The sequence below is a fragment of the Stylophora pistillata genome, chromosome 6 (genome assembly GCF_964205215.1).
Source record: "Stylophora pistillata chromosome 6, jaStyPist1.2, whole genome shotgun sequence".
In the NCBI taxonomy this organism is placed as follows: Eukaryota; Metazoa; Cnidaria; class Anthozoa; order Scleractinia; family Pocilloporidae; genus Stylophora; species Stylophora pistillata.
The window spans coordinates 19938579-19962074 of NC_142524.1; the positions used below are offsets into that span (position 1 = coordinate 19938579).

At 39.6% G+C, this 23496-nt stretch overlaps 2 protein-coding genes and 1 pseudogene across 2 annotated transcripts in view; 2 read left to right on the forward strand and 1 right to left on the reverse strand.

Annotated features, from left to right (window-relative positions):
• Positions 1-1671: 1671 nt before the first annotated feature.
• Positions 1672-17891, forward strand: LOC111330552 (uncharacterized). Its single transcript, XM_022935423.2, has 6 exons — positions 1672-1881; positions 14101-14393; positions 14514-14628; positions 15184-15220; positions 15591-15717; positions 16202-17891. Exons 1-6 carry the CDS (start codon positions 1806-1808, stop codon positions 16718-16720), a joined length of 1167 nt encoding a protein of 388 aa, XP_022791158.2. The 5' UTR covers positions 1672-1805; the 3' UTR covers positions 16721-17891.
• Positions 17892-22000: 4109 nt separating this feature from the next.
• On the forward strand, positions 22001-22739 carry LOC111330579 (uncharacterized; annotated as a pseudogene).
• Positions 22740-22895: 156 nt separating this feature from the next.
• The window catches only part of LOC148728690 (uncharacterized), a 1310-nt gene continuing 709 nt past the window's right edge, over positions 22896-23496 (reverse strand). Inside the window, exons 1-2 of the mRNA XM_088725721.1 lie at positions 23426-23496; positions 22896-23334 (exon numbers count right to left, since the gene is read on the reverse strand). The exon at positions 23426-23496 is cut by the window's right edge and continues 709 nt beyond it. Of these exons, the coding sequence (XP_088581847.1) occupies positions 22922-23334; positions 23426-23496 (484 nt within the window). The 3' untranslated portion in view covers positions 22896-22921. The remainder of the gene's footprint in view (positions 23335-23425) is intronic.

Below are 23496 nucleotides of genomic sequence, written 5' to 3' on the forward strand. Positions count from 1 at the left end.
GGATTGTTTAACTCCCCTTTCCTTCATATCTCTTGAAGTTATAGCGACGTCCTCTACCCCTTCAAAGCACTACGTTTAGAAAATAACTTAATCAGAACGTACGTTGTATGAAAACTCACCCTCATTGTAAGATTGAGTCCACCGCTCCGACAATTGTGGTTCAGTTCGTCCATGCGTATAACGCTTTGCGACACCAGAAAGAAAGTCAAGTTATTAAAAGAGTACATTATTTAGAAGCGGCTGTTACACTTAGCTGTTCGTAAGGAAATTGAAATGAATTTCACTTTCTGTAATAATTAGCACAAAAAAGGGTATTCAAGTAATGTATTAAAAACGAGTGCGAGCGTTTCATCAGGGGTTCCAAACACCGAGAAACAGATGGAAGCAGGAGGCCGCAAGCCGAGCGCTTTTATTGTTTCGAGGTGTTTGGAACCCCTGATGAAATACGAAGCACGTGTTTTTGAGATGACGTCTCAAACGGAACAATCAAACAAATATGCCGTGATACATTTTTTCCCATTGTCCTCCCCAAATGAAAGAGCAGTAATATATGCATGCAGCCATGCAATTTTGCCATTTTCCGTAACATTATGTCAACATGCATGCATGTTTTTGGTGTAGGTGGTGTGTGACCGCGGGTGAAGACGGAGCGGCAAGATTTAGGGTCGCGAAAACAGTTTACGAAGAACGCGAGTTAGTCGAAAAAGCTATTCCCTCGTATACCAAATGTAAGAAAAAATGGGCAGTAACAATTTTTGGCGAATGGCAAATTCCTCGGTCGGTTATAGCTCCCGTTTTACATCCAGGAGCGCTCTTTAAAGACTGATTTACTCAAGGTCGCATGGCTTTCTACCAGCATTGAAGAAATGGTTGCAGTAACCTTGAATTACTAGCTTAATAAGTTGTGATGGATGTGGCCAAGAAGGTGGAGGAGAGCTAGATATCCATCGAAGACCGTTTATGAAATAATGTTGTGGTAATTTTTGGAGTTATTGTTAACGATGTGTTAATTGTGAAGGTGTAGTCTGATCGTCCGGGTGAGTGTAGTCCTGAGAAGGACTGTTGTCGGTGGTAGTGACTGACGTTTCGACAACCTGTGCGGAAGTCATCATCAGAGTCAAGTTATCACTTGACTCTCTAAACTCACCCGGACGATCAGACTACACCTTCACAGGTTACCCCTGGGTTCAAGCCATTTACTGATGTGTTAATTATTGAAAATGCTCAGGTCATTAAAATTCAAGAGTTTAATCAGAGATCAAAACCACGTTTCAACTAAGATCAAAACCCTTACGATTTTCATCTGAGTGTTCACTGGGTATCGAGGTTCATGCATGTGACCCAAATATGCCTCATTTATCGGCTGTTGCTCTCATGAATGATTAATGAATTTGAGAATTGTAATTAACTACTCTCTGTTTTATCTGGCTGTCATCAATTGGCTCCAGTTTAATGAGTTACCCATGTCTCCTTAGTTACTCTCACCAGGGAAAAATGACAGGGAGTCGATGCTATTTTCCTTTTCAGTCCTGTTATCATTGGGTCAACAAATAAGAAGAGACCATCTCTTTAATTGGCTGCCATTAACTGGCTAGAAATTGTAAAAGAGCCTATGAGCCCTCTTTTCTTTCGGACAGATGATATGGAAGCAGGACGTCAATTGTACCATCGATCTAATTGCGGAAAGTTCGGTTATTATACGATGACAGGTTCAAAAACTGCGACGTTTCCGCAGTACAAACAACTTTGAAGCCACTAAAAGAAAATACAAAGCTAAACTTCACCCTGTGCCTCATCCATCCGTCATGTCTGCTGATTTTAAGCGCCATCTCATTTTCTTGCTCGTGTTTTCTGTTTTCATTGCAGAAAACTGTTCCTCAGGTAAATATTTTTTCGTTTCGTTTGGTCCATTGATTTTTCTCTTAGACATTTTTCTTGCTGCATTGATACACCTAGATTCCTTTTTAACACAGGCTATAGATTAGATTAGATTAGATTAGGCAGGCTTTTCTACGCTTTCCAGAAACGCGCACAACAACTTCTCCACATCAATTTTGCCCAAAATGTCATGTCGGAAACTTATTCCGAAACGACTACATTTCCAAGTGACAAGATATCTTTCGCATTCAACCCTCTTTTAATCTTCATACAATCACTTGTTCCGGTTGAATGTACGGTAAATTTCAATTTCTGTAATCTTGCATCAGACACGGAGAACAAAAATCTCATTGGAAAAACTTCTTTGCAGTGTGTGTTGGGAAGAATATTTATCAGGAGCATTTCCACGCACTTTCATGGAACACTTGTTTTGAACCAAACTTTATTGGAATCGTCTGAAATGTTACTTTTCATAACCATTCCCGCGTTGTTCCATCCTTTCTTATTCTCATTTTTTTGAAGAATAAGCTATGATATTTTACCATAATTCTCATTCGATCATTTTCAAAGAAGAAAATCAAATATGCGTGCTTTGTGCAACAAAGAGGAGGGCAGTATAAATCAAACAGAAAAAGAATTTAGCGATAAATATTTGATGATCTTTGCTGCCAGGCTTATGTTTTAGCCAGTTTAATTTATAAAAAAATTTTTTTAACTTTTCTTGATGTTTCTCTAAGTGAGAGCTATTCAGAGTACCCTATTCGTTGATTTATATGTAAAATCAATACTGTACAACTGTACAGCTGTACAGTCCGCAGAAAACTAAAAAAAAAGGTAAAAAATGCGCTCTCAATATGCAAATACCTTAACTGCGACTGTGAACTACTGCGACGACCTAAAAGCGATCAATTATTAAATGACATAGAAGTTCCTGAAACAGTTAGGAATAATTATAAATGTCATAACATATAACAACTTATTTCTTGTCATAAGCGTCAAAAAGCTGAAATCAGTGCAGTTTGAGAAAGAAATTATTCTCTTTTTTTCGACAGTTATTCAAAGCTTAAAATGTCTTGTTTCAAGTTACGCTCAGTATAAGAAGCCGGCCAAGACACGCTCAGCTCGATATCAAATAGTTCGTCAAATAACTCGACGTAAATGCTGCCAAAAGACCTGAGAATTGACTCTAATCTCAAATACCTGGAAGTCTCACACTTAACAGTGACCACAATAGTTCCTCGAGTAACTCATCGATTATGTCCTCTAACTTCTTTTCATTATATTGTTCATAAACAGCTGTTTTTCGGATAAAATTGTCTTTAATTCCGCAAGAAGGTGCATCTTTGGTTTCTTAATGCGTCCTTCATGTATACCAACTGTTTAGAGTTGTTAAGACATTTCAGGAAGCAAAGTTGTTTTACCAGAGCTTATAATTTAGGAAATTCGATTGGGGATACATCTTGTTTAATTTTTTATTTTCATAATCAGTCCATTTTACAATACTTCTTAACTTGTGTCTTCTTCAAAGATCTCCAGCGGAGAAAACAAAATATATGAGTTACCAAAAAAACTAATTGCGACTCTATACTTGAGATTTACATTGCATATTTAAAGATCGCTGTAAGGGCTTCATTCATTACAGCTGGAGGCAAAAATGTTAGCTTTCTGACTGAGAAACCGTTTAGATTCAATTCAGCTTTTCGCACGCATAAAGACGTAAGGAGTGAAATGATTTTGCTATGTGTAATGACGAAAATAGACAAAGGGATCTATTAAGAAGACTGAAGTCTTGTGATGTAGCTGAAAAGGGGTGCCTTCAAGAAACGAAACTTGATGGAGAAAAAATATAATTTCATTACCAAATTCGACCAAACAACAATAACGTTTAAACGCATTCTTTGATAACGAGGAGAGAAGAGTTTTCTAATTTTTATAATCTTTACCCAAGTAAACTGGTAAATAGTACTTGATACCTAACGAGATTTCTAATTTTTTCAAAGAGGGGAAAGAGCCGGGCTTTTCTGATCCGCTAGCAGCGCTGGCTAAGTTCTTACCGGAAAGCTCACAATTACTACTTTTGGTTTGTTGTGCCGCTGAGTAATTACCCGTTATTTGTGTTTTGACTCGCCCTACGGGCTCGTCAAAATACGGTACAACTCGTAAAAATACTCAGGGATACTACACAACAAAACGTCTAATTAACAATTACTCTCTGAAACCGAGGTGAATAGTGGCTGAATATTTACCGAGCCGCGAAGCGGCGAGGTAAATATTCCCGAAAGCCACTATTCAGCAAGATCGAAAAGAATAATTGTTTTTGTTATATCGTGACCTTGTTTTGTTATACTTGTGTTACATTGTATTAAGTTACGTCACGGTTGTGTTACGTGTACATGGATGCGCCTGCGCAGAGATAGAACAGGAATAAAAGGATCTTGGAATGTTCATGTTCATTGCGGGTTTGGTTATAATTTCGTCCTTGAGTTTCCTAAGATACAACATTTTGGCGACGAGGATGGGATCCTTTTGTGTTATATGGCTATTTCGTGCTATTTCCTACACCGGATAATCTTACTCCACTTCGTTTCGTTCGTTTATGCTTCCACGCACGTGCTCGCTGGTGCGTTTGCAATTCCCGCCATGGCTTCACCGTTGTTTGGTTCTGTTGGTGAATTTGATCCTTCCTCTGAGTCTTTTACGGCTTACCTTGAAAGACTTGACCAGGTTTTTTTTTAGCAAACGATATTGGACAATGTGCTGCTGATGCCACTGCGGCTGTTGTTCGGGCAGCTAGTCAGAAAAAGGTCGCCGTGATGATCTCCGTAATTGGTAGGAAGACATATAGCACTCTTCGCGATTTATGCAGCCCCGAGAACCCAAAAGAAAAAACATTTGAGGTATTATGTGAACTACTGCAACAACATTTCAAGCCCAAGCGGTTGGAAGTTGCCGAATCCTACAGATTTCATCGAAGTTGTCAAGAAGAAAATGAGAGCGTGTCGGTTTACAGTGCTCGTTTAAGACATTTGGCCACCACTTGTAATGTTGGCGAATTTCTGAACCGCTCGCTCCGCGATCAGTTTGTGTGTGGGATTCGAAACCCTGCGACTCGAAAAAAACTATTGAGTGAAGATCGAACATTACAAGAGGCTCTCCAAGTGGCTATCACCGACGAAATCGCAGCTAAAGAAACTTTGCAAGTTCAACAGCAACAATTGCCTCAACCAGTTAATTCAGTGAAGAAGGAATTCTCAGGCTTACCTTCCACTTCTCGTGGATACTCGACTACACCATCTACTTCGGGGCCGCCTCCTAGCCAGATTTCGTCCAGTTCCCAGCCAGCAGCTTCTTATGCTTGTTTTTCATGCGGTAATTCTGATCACGTAAGAGCTAAATGCAAATTTAGGAATGCTGTGTGTCGCCACTGCAAGTTAAGAGGACATATTGCTCGAGTGTGTAAGAAAGGGGGAGTCAATGTTATGGATTTTGAAGAAGAGCAACCTCAGGGACGATTATCTGAAGAAGAGGAGTTGTATGTGGTGTCTGATGTTCATGCAATGTCCAGATCTGACATTTCTGTACCGCTGAAGATTGAAGACAAGGATTGTCTGATGCAGTTAGACACTGGGTGTGCATTGTCTCTTGCCCCGATTACTTTCGTGAAACAAGTTTGCCCAGACGTTGAAATGACAGACAGACAGACATCTATATTTATACAGGATAGCCCCTTCAGTGTAGTAAACACTGGTATCAACGGGGGTCCTGTTACCCACCCAACCCACCCCAGGGGAGGACATCCATCACACAGTAATCTCGTGCGTGGGAAATTAACGTCTCCTGCCCCTAACCCTGCAGGAGACGGGACCTCCATTTATTCGTCCCTATCCGAGAAGACTAGAATATCTAACCATTTCTTGATGTTAAAGAAAGGAAGCATATTCTTCTCAGTTAATTTTAAGACCCTGAGTGTTGGTCCGGCCGGTATTGAACTCTCGACCTCCCGCACAACAGTCCGGCGCTCTCCCAATTGAGCTAACCAGGCGGCGTTGAAATCTACAAATGTTGTGCTGTCGACATACACAGGTGAGACTGTGCGTCCCTTAGGGGAAGCGCATGTGAAGGTTGAGTACATGGGATCACAACACACACTGCCTTTGCTAATTGTACGCGAAGGGACTGGTGCCTTATTTGGTCGAAACTGGCTTACAGATGTCAAGCTGGATTGGAAGAAGTTGCCAGGTTTGAATCACGTTGAACCCTTGCAATGCCATCCCTCTACACTACCGGAAACCCTAGGAAACCAGACATTAGCATCAGTCCTTGAGAATTACAGTGAATTGTTTCAACCTCAACTTGGATGTTATAATGGGGATCCTGTCATATTGAATGAAAGTAAAGAAGCCAAATTTCATAAAGCCAGACCCGTTCCTTATGCATTACAGTCAAAAGTTGAGAGTGCTCTGCTTAAGATGGAAAAAGATGGTGTGATCGAACGAGTGACATCTGCGAACAGTGCGGCTCCAATTGTAGTCGTTGGCAAGAAAGACTCAGAGGATGTCCGCGTTTGTGGAGATTTTAGTGTAACATACAATGCAAGTGCCCGTGTTGAAACCTACCCTATGCTTCAGATTGAGGATATGCATTCAGCTTTAAGAGGTTGCACGGTGTTCAGTGTCCTGGATATAAAGCAGGCCTATCATCAAGTACCGATTGCAAAAGAGTCCCAGTCTTACCTCACCATAAACACTCACATTGGGTTGTTTGCATTCAAAAGATTGCCGAATGGCATTCATTCTGGTCCTGCTATCTTTCAGAGAATCATGGATAGTTTGTTGTCAGATGTACCAAAGGCTGTTAGTCGTTTGGACGATGTTCTTGTTGCTGGCACAGATGCAGAGGACCACCTTCACACACTTTCACTGGTGTTAGAGCGACTTCTTAATTCTGGATTCCGATTAAATAAAGCAAAGTGCAAGTTTTTTCAATTATCAGTGGTCTACCTGGGACATATGATTGATGGAGAAGGTCTACACCCCACTCAGGATAAACTTAAAGCTATTCGGGATGCTCCCAGGCCCAAAGATGTAACGGCCTTGAAATCTTTCTTGGGACTCATAATGTTCTATTCCCGGTTCATGCCTCATCATTCTACAGTCCTAGCACCTTTACACCAATTACTTAAAAAGGGTACTTCATGGAGATGGTTGAAAGCTGAAGAGGATGCATTTGTTGCAGCAAAGCAGCTCATTCTGAACTCACGGACACTGGTACATTATGATCATACCTTGCCCCTTTTTCTTTCATGTGATGCCTCATCTTATGGCGCTGGAGCAGTCCTGTCTCATCAAATTGATGGACAATTTCGACCGGTGGCTTTTGCTTCTTGCACTTTGACTCCTGCTCAACAAAACTATTCTCAGCTAGAAAAGGAGGCCTTCAGTATCATCTTTGGACTAAAGAGATTCCGACAGTATCTCTTTGGTCGCTCCTTTACAATTTTAACCGACCATAGACCTTTGCTGACTCTCTTGGGTCCTCAGAGACCGGTTCCCGCTCATGCTGCAGCTCGACTTCAAAGATGGGCTCTTATCCTTGCTTCATACAATTACAAGATTGAGTACCGTAGTAGTGTAGCACATGTAGATGCAGACAGTATGTCTCGCCTTCCCTTGCCTCTGACATGGTCCCCCAAATGTGAAAATGTTGAATGTTATTTTTTGGACACTGAAGTTGTCACTAATGTGACCAGTCAGATGATAAAGAAGGAGACTCAACTGGATCCAGTCTTATCCCAAGTGTACACTTACGTCATCAGTGGTTGGCCTCATGTAGTGGATCCCAGTCTGGCACCATTTAAAACAAGACAAGACGAGTTAAGCACACGTCATGGTTGCTTATTATGGGGTGCTCGTGTTATTGTTCCTCCATCGCTCCAAGAGAAAGTGTTGCAAGAACTGCATGACACTCACCCCGGGATCTCTCGAATAAAAGCTTTGGCACGATCTTATGTGTGGTGGCCCAACATGGATTCTGACATTGAATTAACTGTTTCTTCATGTAGCACTTGCCAGTCTATGAGATCAGATCCTTCCCCACTTCAAATTCATCCCTGGACCTTTCCAGCACGACCGTGGTCTCGCATTCATGTGGATTTTGCGGGGCCAATCTCTGGCTGTACCTACCTTGTGGTTGTAGATGCTTACAGTAAATTTCCAGAGGTAGTCAAAATGTCTACTACCTCAGCTAAAGCAACTGTGACCACCTTGCGTGACATCTTCAGCCGGCATGGTTTGCCAGAAATTATCGTGTCAGACAATGGGCCCCAGTTCACTTCTACAGAATTTGAACAATTTTGTGCCAGCAATGGACTACTACACCGTACTTCAGCGGTGTACAAGCCATCTACAAATGGTCAAGCAGAACGTGTCGTGCAGATTTTGAAATCAGCCATTAAACAAGCCCACCTTACCAATGCAGATGTAGATGCTGTTATTGCAAATTATTTATTGATTTACAGGACCACTCCTCATTCTACAACAGGCGAACCACCCTCACTGCTTCTCATGGGCCGGAGACTGCGCAACCGGCTGGACAGTTGCTTATCAAAAAAATGTTTCACAAATAAAAATGTTTCGGCGAAAACATTCTCTTTAATTTGAATAAAGCTTGTTTTCTTCATAACTCACTCGCCATCAAACTGTGAAGTTCAAGGAGGATTTTCCCGTAATTAAACTCATAATTGTAGCCCTAAATCATTCGGGTTCTTTTAGCAATCATTTTTTTTATGCGTTAGAGAAAGATAAAAATGTTATTCACCAGCATAGGTCGGTCCGCACTAGGAACTTCTGAACTGTTCGTATATTTCTGAACTGTTCAGAAATGTTTGTGAAGCATCTTGGATTCTTTAAGGCTTAGGTCGCATTACGACCGAATTGTTTACTCTAGGGATTAAACCCTGTCAACACAAGCATTTTCTAATGCGACCCAATTTTTGCGGTTTCCTAAAAGTTTCAAAATTCTAAAAATCATCAAAGACGCCGGTGTGCCTGGGTGGGGCTGACCGATTTTGCCTAATTTTTTTGAAACGAAAGGACCCGCGTCCGTTGCGAACAAAGTTGTCATTTGTGAGTGCGTGTGAAATAAGATAAAAACCAAAAAGAGCGGGAAATTTCTCCATTTCTCGATTTCTCCATCTCTCCATCAGCAAAACAAAAGCAAACATTTGATTTTGTTGTTGTTAAATAGCTGAAAACAAAAGGACTATATTCGCCATGCAAAGTGTTCTGTTTCGACGCATGGTTAGTTCGGGGGAATGTTTATTTTTGGCGGATGTGAGATTGCCTGCGTGATTGACTTTTCCATTTTAACTTGGTTGAAATGCGATCCTAATTAATTTTGTCAATTTCATTTTTGTTTTACCGTTAAAAAAAAATTGGTTTTAGGTTTTTCGAAATCCAGTAAAATTAAAACTTGACTGTAATGCGACCCCCCTAAGTAAAATTGTCTTGACTCAGTTGCATAAGAAAACGAAAATTGTCGGCGCGCGTCTCCTTAAATGATTGCCAAAAGAGCCCAAATGAATCAGGGCTACAATTACGAGTTTCATTACGGGAAAATCCTCCTTGAACTTGACACTTTGATAGCGAGTTAGTTATAAAGAAAATAAACATTATTCAAATTAAAGAGAAAGCTTTCGCCGAAACACTTTTATTTCTAAAGGTAATTAAAAGGCTTCCGAGCAAATTTTGAAACATTTTTTGATAAGTAACTGTCACGATGTGACACCTGTCAATTGAAGAAGAAAGAAGCATCCGCTTTTGAAGAAACAGCAGTACTGGTATGACAAACACACACGAGTTAAATGATCATGCGACGATTTTCTCGTGAAAAGAAAAACAGTTAGAGATCTTAGGGAAAGTATTTTTTATTTCCAACGACGATTAATCATCGAAGATTTACCTCTGTTCCGTTTTAAAATTTCACGGAAAGTCAAATTGTAAGTGAATGCAAATATGTGTTTTTTGTTTTTGTCAGTCTGCTTGTTTGTTTTCTGTAATGGCGTGTGTAAATCGGTTTTTCTTCCACCAAGAAGCTGAAGTCAATGAGACTCTTTCTACCTAGAGACAAGGAGATTAATGCGACTTTTATTCCTTGAATTCCTGCGTTTCTGCCGTGAAATTTACGACGACAGTGTATTTTAGGATTTTGAACTGGTGCTGAATAAAATTCTTTCTTAGCCTAAACTTATAAATTCGTTTGTATCTGGCGCATGTCAAACCCATTTGTAGCTTAAAGGTCAAACAGGGATTGTCACGCACTAAATTGGCTTGCCATTAAGCCTTATGATTCCCTTCGTATGAAATTGTTTTTTCTGTTGTTGTCGTTTCACTAGTCCACGTTTTACTAGTCCGCGTTTTACTAGTCCCCGTTTTACTAGTCCGCGTTTTACTAGTCCACGTTTTACTAGTCCACGTTTTACTAGTCCGCGCTTTGCTAGTCCGCGCTTTACTAGTCCGCGTTTTACTAGTCCGCGTTTTACTAGTCCGCGTTTTACTAGTCCGCGTTTTACTAGTCCGCGTTTTACTAGTCCAGTCCAGTCCAGTCCAGTCCAGTCCAGTCCAGTCTACGAAATACCATATGCCGCTTCGTAGAGCCGGCTTTGAAACTGCTTCGGTTGTTAGTGCAGGTTTGTGGACTGTAGGACAAATTTGCCCTGATTTGCTCAGAGTTTTCAGAAACGAATTTAGTGCTTTGTTCGCTTCCGTAAACTGGCTGTCGCTAATTATCGAAAATGGCTTGTTGTGTAGCTCGTTGCGCAAGTACCGATCGATGGCGGCTCTGATCGAGGTAAGAGTTGCTTTATTATAATAACCTCCTCCGTCCTGTTTTCTTGCAGACATATAAAATTTCCTCGAGCACTTATTTAATTCCTCCTTGTTTATCTCTTCTACATCTGGGGTATAGTTCGTCTTGCTCGGGAAACCAGTCTATAAAGAAATTGCTTGTTTTGTTAGAAATTGTTTCCGAGGTAAGGACTCACGAATGTCAGTTTATTGACAGTTGTCGGGAAAATAAAACACCAAATACTTTTTAACACTGTGGAGTCTTCTCTTACCTTTAAAAACTTTCATCCCACATTTAGTTGTCTTTTTTGTATTATCAGGCACAGCCTCGTCTTGTATTTGTAAAATTTCTGCCTCTGAAACTTTAGCGAAACGCAAGTTTACGCCCGCCAATTTGTTTTTCCCATTATCCACTCGCTCGGAGGTGTACATTGTTGATTAGCCCGAGATAGCGAACCAATCAGATTGCTTGAAACGCCAAGATCCCTGAGTGTGTTTACTAATATGATATATTTACTTGCTGCCAATTCAGCGGTCAAAAAGTATACTCCACTAATTCAGGGCCTACATGTTCTAAGTTTGAATTGGTAAATATTTCACATATCAAAGGTTTATACCGCAGACAATGCGACACGAGGGCGTGCTTGCAACTGTCAACGATTCCTCACCCAGAAAATAATATCCCGAATAGTATTTAGCCTAAAAAATAACTCAAACGGGAAAATACACCAGCTTAAGTTACTGTAAACTAGACAGTTTAAAGATGCCCCTTAAACTGACGCCTCTACCTTCGGATTAATTTCTTCATCATAAAGGTTTCGTTTACCTGCATGCCAACAAAAAAAAATCTTTGTTACCTGCGACCAATTATGTGACACTGCTTCGCATTAACTCGCACCGGCATCACGTTATTGTGCAACTTCACTGCAGTTTTCCTACCCTAAAACCCGTTGAAAAGGTGAAAAGGTTTTGTAAATTCAACAGTTGTCCTGGTTAGAACTTCGCGTAGTGGTTTTACGTCCTCGCATACAAATTATTATTATTAATCCTCTTCGTGTCACTAAGAGACACATAAGGCCTCGACCAGAGCTCGCATACAACAATCGCCTTTTAATTCCACAAAAAATCGCTTGTTTTTTTACAAGGACGTCTAATTAGGGGGCTGAGGTTACATTTTTTTTTTTTGAGATTTGAGCCTGAAAACGCTCTTAAGTTGATTGTACTGTGCAATAAGAAAACCGCATCGTTCAATTTAAGGATTTGTCCCTAAGTATTTGAATTTATGGTCCTGTCAGGCCACAGTTTTACATTTGTCTTACTTTTATTTATACTTCTCACAGAAAAAAGAGCAAAATAAAGACGTTCTTCTGAACTGACTTTCTGCCTGGGTTTGTTCTTTGTAAAGAACAAATAATTGCCAGACTATTTTTAGGTAACACCTGTTTCACTGCCAGAGTTTTCTCTCCTATTTGCTATTTGCTCGTATTTGCCTCGTATATGCAACGTAAAAACCTTTCTGCTACATTCTCTTATCTCTATAAGCCTTTTTTTTCTATGTGATTCCATTTGTTTCTGTCAAATATCGCACCGTGGCGGACGGTCATAGGGAAAAATCCACGAGCTAAACGACAACAACAAACAAATTACCAGTTCTCAATATGCAAATAATTAAACAGTTCTTAACAGCATTCTCTTAGATTTCTATCCACGGTCGTTTAAGAGAGTATTGTTTTTATTTGTAACAAGCAGGCCAAAACACAGCCAGCACAATATCAAATAGTTCGTCGTACGGGTGGGCGCAAATTCTGTAGAATAAAAACTGAAATTGACTCCAATCTTATCCAGTTTGCCTGGAATTCACACTCTTCACGGATGACCACCATAGCTGCTCGTGTAAATCATCGATCATGTCTGCTAATGTCCGCTTCATCTGATTGTTATTACCGTCACGAATAATAGTTTTTTCGGTAAGTCTGTCTTAATTTTTCTCAATAAGGCATATTTTAAGTTACTATATCAACACTTTTTGAGTAAGTAGAGCTTAACGTCAAGGCAATGGGATTAGGAATTCTTCTTGTCCGCGTTATGAGATCATTATATTTTATAATACTCCTTTTATTTGTGTCTTCATCAAAAACCTCTCTTCTCTGAAAAAAAAACCACAAACATTTTGAGAAAAAAAAATTTCGAATGAGTTGACATAAGAAAAAAATAGGTTCGCAATGCGTACATGTATGGCCTACGAAATTGAGCTGCTTTTCAGTGTCTGATGCCTTCCTGAGTTTCCCTTAGAAGAGCTAATATCTGATTACTGTTAGATAGTTTTAAATATTGTTTCTGTTCATCAATAAAACAAGATAACTAGCATACAATAGTCTTGAAATGCTCATTTTCAAGTTAAGAGTACGTTAATGGCCAAACTTTGTTGTGGAGGTCTCATTTGACAACAAAGGTTGCACTTGTAACCTGAGAATTTTAGGAAGTTAAAAAACGTCACAGGAAGTCATGAAATGTTAAGGTCTGAATAATTCTGGGCATTACTTGGAAAACATAATATTAATCGCACTTCAGTTGTAACATTAAACTACTAGGCTCCTATGGGCAATGGAATATAGGCTTTGTAAAAAATCATTTGTGAAAACCAAAATATTACATCATTCCACATTTTGTGTTGTCCAACAACTTGCTTCAAAACTGGCAAGTAAAATACATTCAAATAGAACATCATAAGCATTAAACTGCAAAAATGATCCTTAAAACGTGCTAAGATATCCTTTTTTTTCACGAAATTTTCATGAGAGCCCAAAAGAGAGATACTTTGCACAAATAAGGAACTATATATATTACTCCTTTAAATAAATAAATAAATCAGATCGTGCCAAAATGTTTCTACACACTTTGTGTAAGCCACATAAAACAGTCGCGACCCTACACTAACTTCTAAGGCAGAGTTCTGGAGGACAATCTCTTAATTACCGCCCAATAAATTTTTCACAAATTGTGCCCATTGGTTTGATGTTTCGCAGATATTATTCCCTTCCCTTCTCTAAGGCATTGTAAAAAAAATTGCACTCTGAAATACTTGCTTACTTGATTCAAAGTCGATGCTCCAGCTTAGAAAAGGAATATACATGAAAAGCCTTAAAGGAACAGACAGGTCTACTCTGTATAATAGGTTTTTTAGATGAATCGAATAGAATCTTGAAACACGTTTTCTGGAGGAAGCAAAAGCCAAAAACTAATGGACGGTAAAGCTTGTATGATAGAACACACTTTTGCTAAGTCTTAATCTACCTAAAGGATTGTAAAGTTATGCTGCTCAAGCGGAATTTTAAAAAAAAATTATTACAAAAATGCATATTTTTGGCTCTTACACCAGGAATAAAAGGTTTGCGACAAGGACGGCGTCCATTGAAGCAGTCATTTGAACAACGTCAGTTTTCAAAAGAAGACTTCCATTCTCTGAACGTAACTCGAGTTGGAATATTGGCTGCCTATGATTTGTTAGACTGCATATTTGAATGTTTAAAAAATGCTTTATGCCTTTCAATAAACATGGCGGCCCTCAAAGGAGCAGGTGGAAAGCTATGTTGCGAACTGTTATCTTCTGATAAGTACAGAGACGCTGAGAACTACAACGAAAACGCCAGTTCACGTCACTTTTCTATTCTGGTAAGGACCTTTTGTGATGCAGATGCAGTTGGTAGTTCCAAAGGGATAAGCATCATTCATTCAAGCTACTGTATAAGCATTCACTATCCTTAATTGTCAGTGTTTGTTTATTTATTTCAGTCTCTATGTTCTTCTTCACCATGTCAAAACGGAGGAACCTGCATCCCAAATTACAAATACGATTCTTACGACTGTCTTTGTGAACAAGGTTTCGTGGGGGAATATTGTGAGAAAGGTAATTCATATTTCATTATTTCTCTTGCTATATTCAATGTAAGCTGTCGCAAAAATCTTTCTTTTTTTCACCTTTTTTTACTGAGGTGAAAAGTCGTCTCCGTATTACCACTGGAATGAAAACAATGCAATTTACTTCTGTTAAAATGCTGAATTACGGTAGGAAAATAAACCAGTTGGACACGATTTTGCCTCTTCGGCTGTTCGAAGGTCTGGTCACTTCCGTGCTGTTCTCAATCTTGCAAAATATACGATTTATTGGACTCTCTTGTCTGAAAAAGAAAATTTTTTTCCTTGAAGTTTTTCCCTCAGGAGGGTTCCCGAAAATGCGAACCATCTATACATTGTCACTTTTATTTCACGTTGATGAATTTCAGTCACCAGTTATGCACAAAATACACCAAAATCGAGAACAAGAATTCAGGGTTTAACAGGTTATAGAAATAACTAGTAGGAACTGGATTAAATAGAGTTCAGAATCTTACCGAGACCCTAAATGTAAAAGAAGAAGATAAACTAACTTGAAAAACCAACTAGATTTCTTTTTTTGTTAAAGCCGTAAAGTCGTGCAAGGAACTATATGACATCTACAGGTTAGTTTCTTTCCGAGCTTGTTTCTCTTACTTGAACTAAAAAAGTATCATTATTACCCCAAGAGCCCCCGGGTGTTAGCAGAAGTGAGCCTCTCCCCCTTAGTGGCACTGCCCAGCATGGAAATGTCCCGCTTGCTTTAGCTCAGCTTTGTATAAAGCAAATGATGAAATGTGGAATCACCTTCTTGTCCCAGTTCCCTTTTAGACGCTTGATGAGAGGGATGTCTTGACGCAAATTTCAACGGATTTATAGAAAGCATTGTAGCAACACAGAGAATATCTTTACATTAAGAAGCACTTTAAAACCCCATTTTTAACTGGAACTACATTGATTATCACATCAAAAAAATCAAATCATTCTTTTTGATAGATCTGAGGTCCGTCAACTGGTAACCCTCCGTTTGGGCTCCAAACCAGTCTCCGTTCTCTGTCAAATGGGAGATTTTGGATGTGGAGTTGGAGGATGGACGCCAGTTATGAAGATTGACGGAAGCAAGGTGTATGGTTTGATTATTCTTAGAGCTGATGTGTGGCACAGCCCTAAACCTTTCAGTGCTACAAAAGCATACTCTATACGGAACTTATTAACTAATACAGATAGCCAAGAGAATATCAACAGTTCGTATTCTCTTGATATAGCCCAAAGCTTGAAAAACTTATTGGATCAATATGTATATTCAATTTCTACTTTTTTGGTATTAATTAAAAAAAAATACAGCTAGCTTTGAGATAAATGAAGGTTGAGGTGAAGATTTTAAGGACGGAAACAACAATATCAAGAACATTTATTTTCGTGACCATAAATCTTACCAAACTAAATAAACACGACGACAATAATGATGACGACCACAGGTCAACTAATAATGGTTTTCCTTTAAATAAGAGCTCGTTTTACAATGTAAAATAAAAATGTAATAACTTAAGTGATTTTTTGTGACGAACTTATAGTAGCAATTAATTAACTATTTTAATCGTTTTCAGGCCACTTTTCATTATAGTGCACATTATTGGAGTGATTATAAAGGTTACAACCTTCCCGGAGGGGAGACTGGGTTCGACGGACAGGAATCAAAGCTGCCCACCTATTGGAACGTATCCTTCTCTAAGATCTGCCTCGGTATGAAGATCGGACAACAGCTCAGGTTCATTGTCATCAACCAGCAGGCTGACTCTCTGTATTCACTGATTGCTGATGGGCAATACCGTGCCACCTCAATGAGTCGCAGCAAGTGGAAAGAGTTGATTGGCTCACAGGCTTCTTTACAGCACAAGTGCACAAAGGAAGGTTTTAATGCCTTTTGCAGTTGGAGTGGAAATTCTAAAGCAAGAATTGGCATTGTCAGCAACAACCAGAATGATTGCGCCTCGTGCGACTCAAGGATCGGATTTGGTACAGGAGGGAGCCCTGACGATTCAAACACGTGTGGTAACGAAGCCGGTCGGTCTCCAGATAATGGAGACAAACACATCAAAGCCATGGGATATATCTTGGTACAATAGAGAAGACTATTCGCAAATTAAACACTCTTCCTTAACTCATCTTGTCCCTGCACCACTGATCTCCCGTTTTACATACGCTCTTTCTGCTTTAGCGCTTTATTTACCCTTTTGTTACAAATCTCCCGCTGATTATTGGAACCTTATCTCCCGTTGTTGATCATTATTTTGCTTCCTTAACGATCAGACACCCTTTTGAAATGAAAAAGACGTAAAAAGAAATGATATTAAGTTTTCGCTGTCACAGATTGAACTCGAGACCTGCAGGGCGGGGTAACCCTTTAGCACTACACTATCAAGATCAATATAAACTTTATTTAAACACGCTAGACTATAATCAATGTTAGTATAATTTCAGGGTTGAGCTAAGAGTTTCCAGCAATCTGATTGGTCGAGCGGTTCCTTATACGACGCTATATAAACCGCTCCACGCGTTTTATATAAAATGTTAAAATAAAATGTACATAAATGTTACTAAAATGTTATGATTTTAGAAATTTCTCTGTTGTTCAGCTCTGAAATTGTACTAAAACAATTATTCGCCTCAGGTTCGGTGAATATTGTCGAATAATCCCCTGGACTTCGTCTCGGGGATTATTCGACAGTATTCACCTCGCCTTCGGCGAATAATTGTTAATTATAAAACGCTGGTTTCCAATATGGGCGTGAACTAAGTATAAAAATTAAAAACTACTTAAAATAACTGCACCTGAACGAACTTGATTTACGTATTAACATGTACAGGATGTGGACATAATTATACAGGAGAAACGGGCGATTTCCTGAGAAATAGAGTGACAGTTCATAAACAACAAATTAGAGACCCGCACACACGTATGCTGGGAGTCAACAAGCATATTATGAATGTGCTGCGGGATTGACCCCTCGATTCACTATCTTTCCGTTTTACATTATTCTCGGCCCTTCCGAGGTCATGAGAAAGAAGAAAGAAAGATTTTTTATTTCGAAATATAAACCCGTTCCTAATGATTTAAAATTACGCTAATTGCTCGCGCGTGCTTTGAATTACAATAGCCATTATCATTGTAATTACAATTAGATCTGTGCTGTCAATAAACGCACTTTGCTATGCCTGAAGAGCCGCAACAGCGGTGAAACGCGTAGCGCAAAAGCAAAGAAAAAGAGGACTTTCTTTTTTCATTGGTTTTAGTATATGCATATATATGTACTGAGTTAGAAAAATACAACGACTACGCTTTCATCCCCATAAGCCTGTTTCGCGATTGCCCACTCATCAAGGAATTTTAGTGACAAAAATATTCGTAACTATGGTTCATATACTATAAATTTGCATTAGAGGCGTGGCGGTAAATTTAAGTGATTTGTTCAGTTTCTGTGCAGTAACGCTTTGTTTCTGTGGCGGTATGAGGGCACAGGTTCATTACGTTTATCGAGTGATGATAATTCAGGTCGGTAGATGATGAGAAGTTTTTCTTTTAGGCAGAGATTGCATCTATTACTTGCGCTGTTGTAGGGTAATCTTGACGAAAGGATGCGCCATGAAAAAAAGTGGTCAACGTTACTTTCTTTAAGAGTCCAGCTATTTCTAATCGCCCCGACGTGATTTGTATTGGAGATCTCAATTGTGATCTGTTACATCCCATGGATAATGGAAAACAAGGAAGAGAATTGCTAGAGATGTGTGATGTCTATGATCTTCATAATTTAATAAAAGGTCCAACTAGGATTTCCTCCTCGAAAGAATCCTGTCTGGATGTAATATTGAGCAATGTACCCTCAATTGCTCTGAAGTCTGGTATTGTTGACATTGGATTGAGTGACCATATGCTAATTTACACAATTTTTAATAAGAATTTATTGAAGCCGAAAGCCCGCCTAACAAAAGGAAGGTGTTTTAAAAAGTTCAATGATGAGGAATTTAACAAAGATCTGCAGCTCGTTCCTTTTCATGCGGCTTACGTATTTGAGGATATAGATGACATCTACTGGGCACGGGAAGAGTTGTATAAAAATATATTGGATGATCATGCCCCCATCAAATACAGAAAAGTCAGGGAAGGCTTCTGTCGATCAAAAATTTATCACCCCAGAAATACGTAGAGCCATTAGTCACAGGAATGCTCTTAAGCGAAAATATAACAAGTCAAAAACGCCTGAAAACTGGGAGGCATACAGGATTAGGCGTAACCGTATGGTAACCATGCGACGCAAGTCCGTGATTAATCACTTTGATCAGTTATGCTTCAATGCCGCTGGGAAACCCAAAGAATTCTGGAACTCACTTCGTCCTCTGATGCATTCAAAGAGATGCGCACCAACTGAATATATCACTCTTAAAGAGAACAATAAAATAATGAAAGATCAGAATCAAGTTGCAGAGATTCTGAATAGTTATATTAAAAATGTGACAGAAAGCCTGGACATCCAACAATACACTTCTTTTGAAAATCAACCGCACTTGTCAAATATTCCAAGGAACTGGAATCAAGACGAACAGTTCGAGTTCGATTTAATTAATCATGAGTTGGTCAAGACTGCTCTACAGAGAATGAAAGCAAACAAAGCAACTGGTCATGACCATATATCACCACGTGCACTCGAGGCGTCTATTCCATCAATTACACAGCCTCTTAGTCATCTAATTAATACTATCATCACTTCGAGAGCAGTCCCTGACTCTTGGAAACGAGGAGAGATCGTACCACATCATAAAAAGGACTCACAATTAGAGAAGGAGAATTTCCGACCAGTCACAGTTCTTCTAGCAATGTCTAAGATCTTTGAACATTTTATTCATCAATAATATTGACAGTTCACTTAGAAAGGTTCTTCATAATTTTGTATTTGGATACAGAAAATATCATGGGTGCCCAACGGCCCTCCTTGCACTCACTAAACAGTGGAAGGAAGATCTTGATAATCGTAACATTATTGGCACAGTAGTCATTGATTTAAGTCAGGCCTTTGACTGTCTACCACATGACTTAATTCTGGAAAAACTTAAATTTTATGGCTTAGGTGATCAAGCGCTATCTTTAATGCAAAGCTATCTCTCTTCTCGCCATCAGAGAGTGAAGCTCGGCACCGCCTTCTCCACGTGGGAAGGGGTGTTAAAAGGAGTCCCTCAAGGCTCTGTCTTGGGACCTACGTTGTTTAATATTTTTATAAATGATTTGGCGTATGCAATAACACGATGCAGGATTATTAATTATGCGGATGATGCAAATATCTATTGTTCCAATAAGAACGTACGTGCCGTTGAAGACAACCTAAATAGTAGAGAACTTAAAGTGCTACTGAAACGAAATTTTCGTATCTGAAATTTTTGCTCTAACCTGTAGTTTTGAATATGCTGATCATCATGAGATAATTTGCTTTGGCCAAAATGAAGCGAAAGATATCTTTTTTAACCGTTCAAATCAAAAATTTTACACAAAACCATGTCCGGGCTCTGGTACCGAGCGAAATGGATTGATGACCTCACTGGTTGTGTTCACTTCGATAGCGTGGTTTATTTCACTCACTGTTTGTTTGTGTTCGTGGGTGAAGGAGATGGCAGATATTGAAGTTTTGTCAAGTGAATCTTCTTCTGAACGAAGCGAAGTTGTCTCCAGTAGCGAAGAGGAAGATGGTGGCGTAAAATGGGGTTGACAGGCCTATACGACTCTCCAGCGTGTGTTTAGAGTAGCCTATTCAAAGTTAAGCCCTCACGAGTATGTCTTTGAGCGACCGCCCTCTTTTGTAAGATATGAGCGGCGGATTTTTGTATAGTTCGCTCAGTAGTGGTTGTGTTTCTATTAAATGCCAGTTTTTCATGAGAATTTGCTTTATGTGTGGCACTGAGTACGCACATCAGGGATTGCGTCTTCATCGAATCGTTCGCCTTTGTAGATGTACAGCTATTTTTTTGACTGTCTCGATCGTTAAGTTCTCTTGATTGCTTTCAGCTTGCGCTACGCGCGCTGATTCGATCGTACTACAGTTCTTAGTGTTCAGTGTTCCAGCCGTTTTGGCTCGTTTTCTTTTCTTTATTTCGGTATTAAAACGACCGATTTCACGTTCATTGAAGCACATGATCGCCTTTACTGTTTCTTGCTCCGCGTTGTTAAGGATTTGCTTTATCTCATTTTTGAAATCCTCGTCTGCTCTTATTTTGGCCCTCGCCCTATATTGTAGGGATTCTGGGCATGTTCTCCTAGGCATTTGGTACAGAGGGATTTGTTCGTTATCCTCAGACTTGCCGAGTGGATCATCTTCAGTGGCGGTGTCGTATGAGGCTTCCATGTTTTCTTCATTCTCTGAATGGCATTGCTTTGGCCCGAGGCGTTTAGTGGCCCATCTGCCGTTATAATGTCTTTCGAGATTTTCTGTAGATGGTCAGGCAAGACCGCGGTTTCGATCCTAATCTTGTGGATGTCGTCAGTTGCCGATTAACTAAACAGACTGGTAGAGATTCGTTCTCGGTATCAGTCGGGAATTTTGCTCCCTATCCAGGCGAACCTCTCGCAGATAGCCAAGATGCCGATGTGGCCGCCGATGAAGAAGACGAGGGTGGCATTTTGCCCGAAATCCTCTTTTTCGGCTTCCCAACATGCAAGCCACACTCCATGCTTTTACCCTTCTTTCAGAGAAGTACACAACCAGTGACGTCACAGGGCTGTTTTGGCCACGCCAAGATGGCCGCCAATTTTGATCTCAGCCGGTCAACTTCGAATGGTTAAAAAATGTACTTTCCGCTATGCGTTGGCCCAAAAAAAGTACACAGCGTTTGCAAATAACGTTCAAACTTATTATATTGCAAAAATCTCGGATATGAAAATTACGTTTCAGTAGCACTTTTAAGCACCAGGCTATTTTGCAACGGCGACGGCGACCGGAAGTGACTTTTTGTTCCGGTAGGCGTTCTGGACTTGTCTGTCAAGTCGCCTTCGTTTCGCGCGAACGTGAGAACCTTCATTTTGGCGTTGTATCCAGAACGTGAGTATTTTTCCCTCACTAGCTTGTCTCAAACTTGTTGTAACATTTTATTTTGCTCTTGTTACCTTTTTAGAATTATTTTCTTTATGTTGTTCAATTTGTATACTCAAACATAGATAAACACACGGACATTTTCATTTCTCGTTGCTTTGACCAAAAAAATATGTTGGCGCCCGCCTCCGATGGAAAGCCAAAGTAAGCTTAACTATTAAATCTTTCGAAGACATTTCAACGGAAAATATTTTTATGTTTATCGTAATAAGTTTACATTTTTCCTCGACTATCGGTCGAATAGATGAATTGTCGTATTTTGCTTTTAGAGCTATGGAGTGGACTGAAGATCATAATGTTATTTTTCTTCGAGAAATCCTGGCGAGCGATTTGTTTTCATTCAAAAAAGAAAGTGTTGCCAGGGGAGAAAGGTGGGAATCGATCAAAGAAAAGTTAAATCAAGTGAATACACTCTGTTTTCATCTCAGAGATAAGAGGGCAGTAAGAGATCGATGGGTTCTTCTCCAGAAGAAGTATAAGGCTAAGATGCATCAAGAAATAACTGCAAGTGGAATATCCGTGGACGACATGTCTGAAATAGATGTTTTTCTTGAAGAACTCGTCGGGAAAGAAGAAAGCTTAAACAAAGTTGGTGATGCTCAGTCAAGAAAGCAAAAAGAAGATAAAAGCAAGGCAGAGGACATAAGGCAGAAAGCTTTAGAGCGATACAGGAAACGAAAAAGCGCAAGTCAACAGAGAATTGAGATGAATGCGAGGAGAAACCGAAGCGCCAAAGGAGAAGTGCTCGCACCGAACCACTAGTTAAATTCATGCAAGAGAAAGTCAAGACTGGGCGAGAATTACGACAACAAGAGCTGGATCTAAGAAGACTAGAGCATGAGCAGAATCAGCAAGTGATGGTGACTGTCTTACAGCAACAACAACAAACAAATCAAGCCATTCTGTCGGTTATTCAAAAGCTTCTTGAGAAGAAAGAATGACATTTTCCCTAAGTATGAACATGTAAGGTCAGTGTTTATTTGTTTCAGCAAAAAGACAGGTATTTGTTGAAATTGATGTCTTTAAATTCACTTGCGTTTTGTGAATTCGAAAAAAAAAACCAAGTTCATTCATTATTATTGTTACAAGTTTGATCACTTCTGCATTGTTGACCACCAAGAAGATTTCAAGTACTTAATGAATTTGTGTTTAATCAAAAGAGCCTTCATTTCTGCTCGGTTTATTTGAGAGAATTTATCTAAAATAATACTGCAATGAAGGAGGGTCTAGACCAAAAGACTCTGAGGTTTTGTTTCCATATAGGCAGGTAACAGCATTATTAAGAAGTGCACATACAAGATACATTTTTCCCACAATACTCATTCCAATTTTCAGGTTTTTCTTAAAATCCAAAAACTTTAAGTCGTTGATGATGTCACCAAAGAGCGATTCCACAGTTACTCTAACAGAACTCATGTCAAAATTGTATTTTTCCATCATCGGTGTTAGGACGCCATGGCGAAATGGTGCCTGTAGGCGTATTCGCAGCGGATAGGCGGGATCACCATAAACACTCATGGGTTGGCCAGTTGGGGAAAATGCATTCCTTTCCAATTCCTGGAGAAGATTGGAATCTACCAACATGTTTGCATCATGTTTTCTCCCCTCTGCATACCAAAACAGATAAATAAAATTAATAAATTAAAGAAACATTATGTGGCAGCTTATATTCATGGCATCCGAGTGAACACAACTTACCGACAGGCCCATACATATTTCCAATGAGTCTATTTGGTAGAACAACGGACTGAAACTTGAGGGAATGTACC

Excerpts from the sequence above, each read along its gene's own strand:
- LOC111330552 (XM_022935423.2), top strand. The coding sequence starts at position 1,806 with ATGTCTGCTGATTTTAAGCGCCATCTCATTTTCTTGCTCGTGTTTTCT. Across the intron at positions 14,629-15,183 it reads GGGGGAATATTGTGAGAAAG|CCGTAAAGTCGTGCAAGGAA; the intron begins GTAATTCATATT and ends TTTTTGTTAAAG. Across the intron at positions 15,718-16,201 it reads TGAAGATTGACGGAAGCAAG|GCCACTTTTCATTATAGTGC; the intron begins GTGTATGGTTTG and ends AATCGTTTTCAG.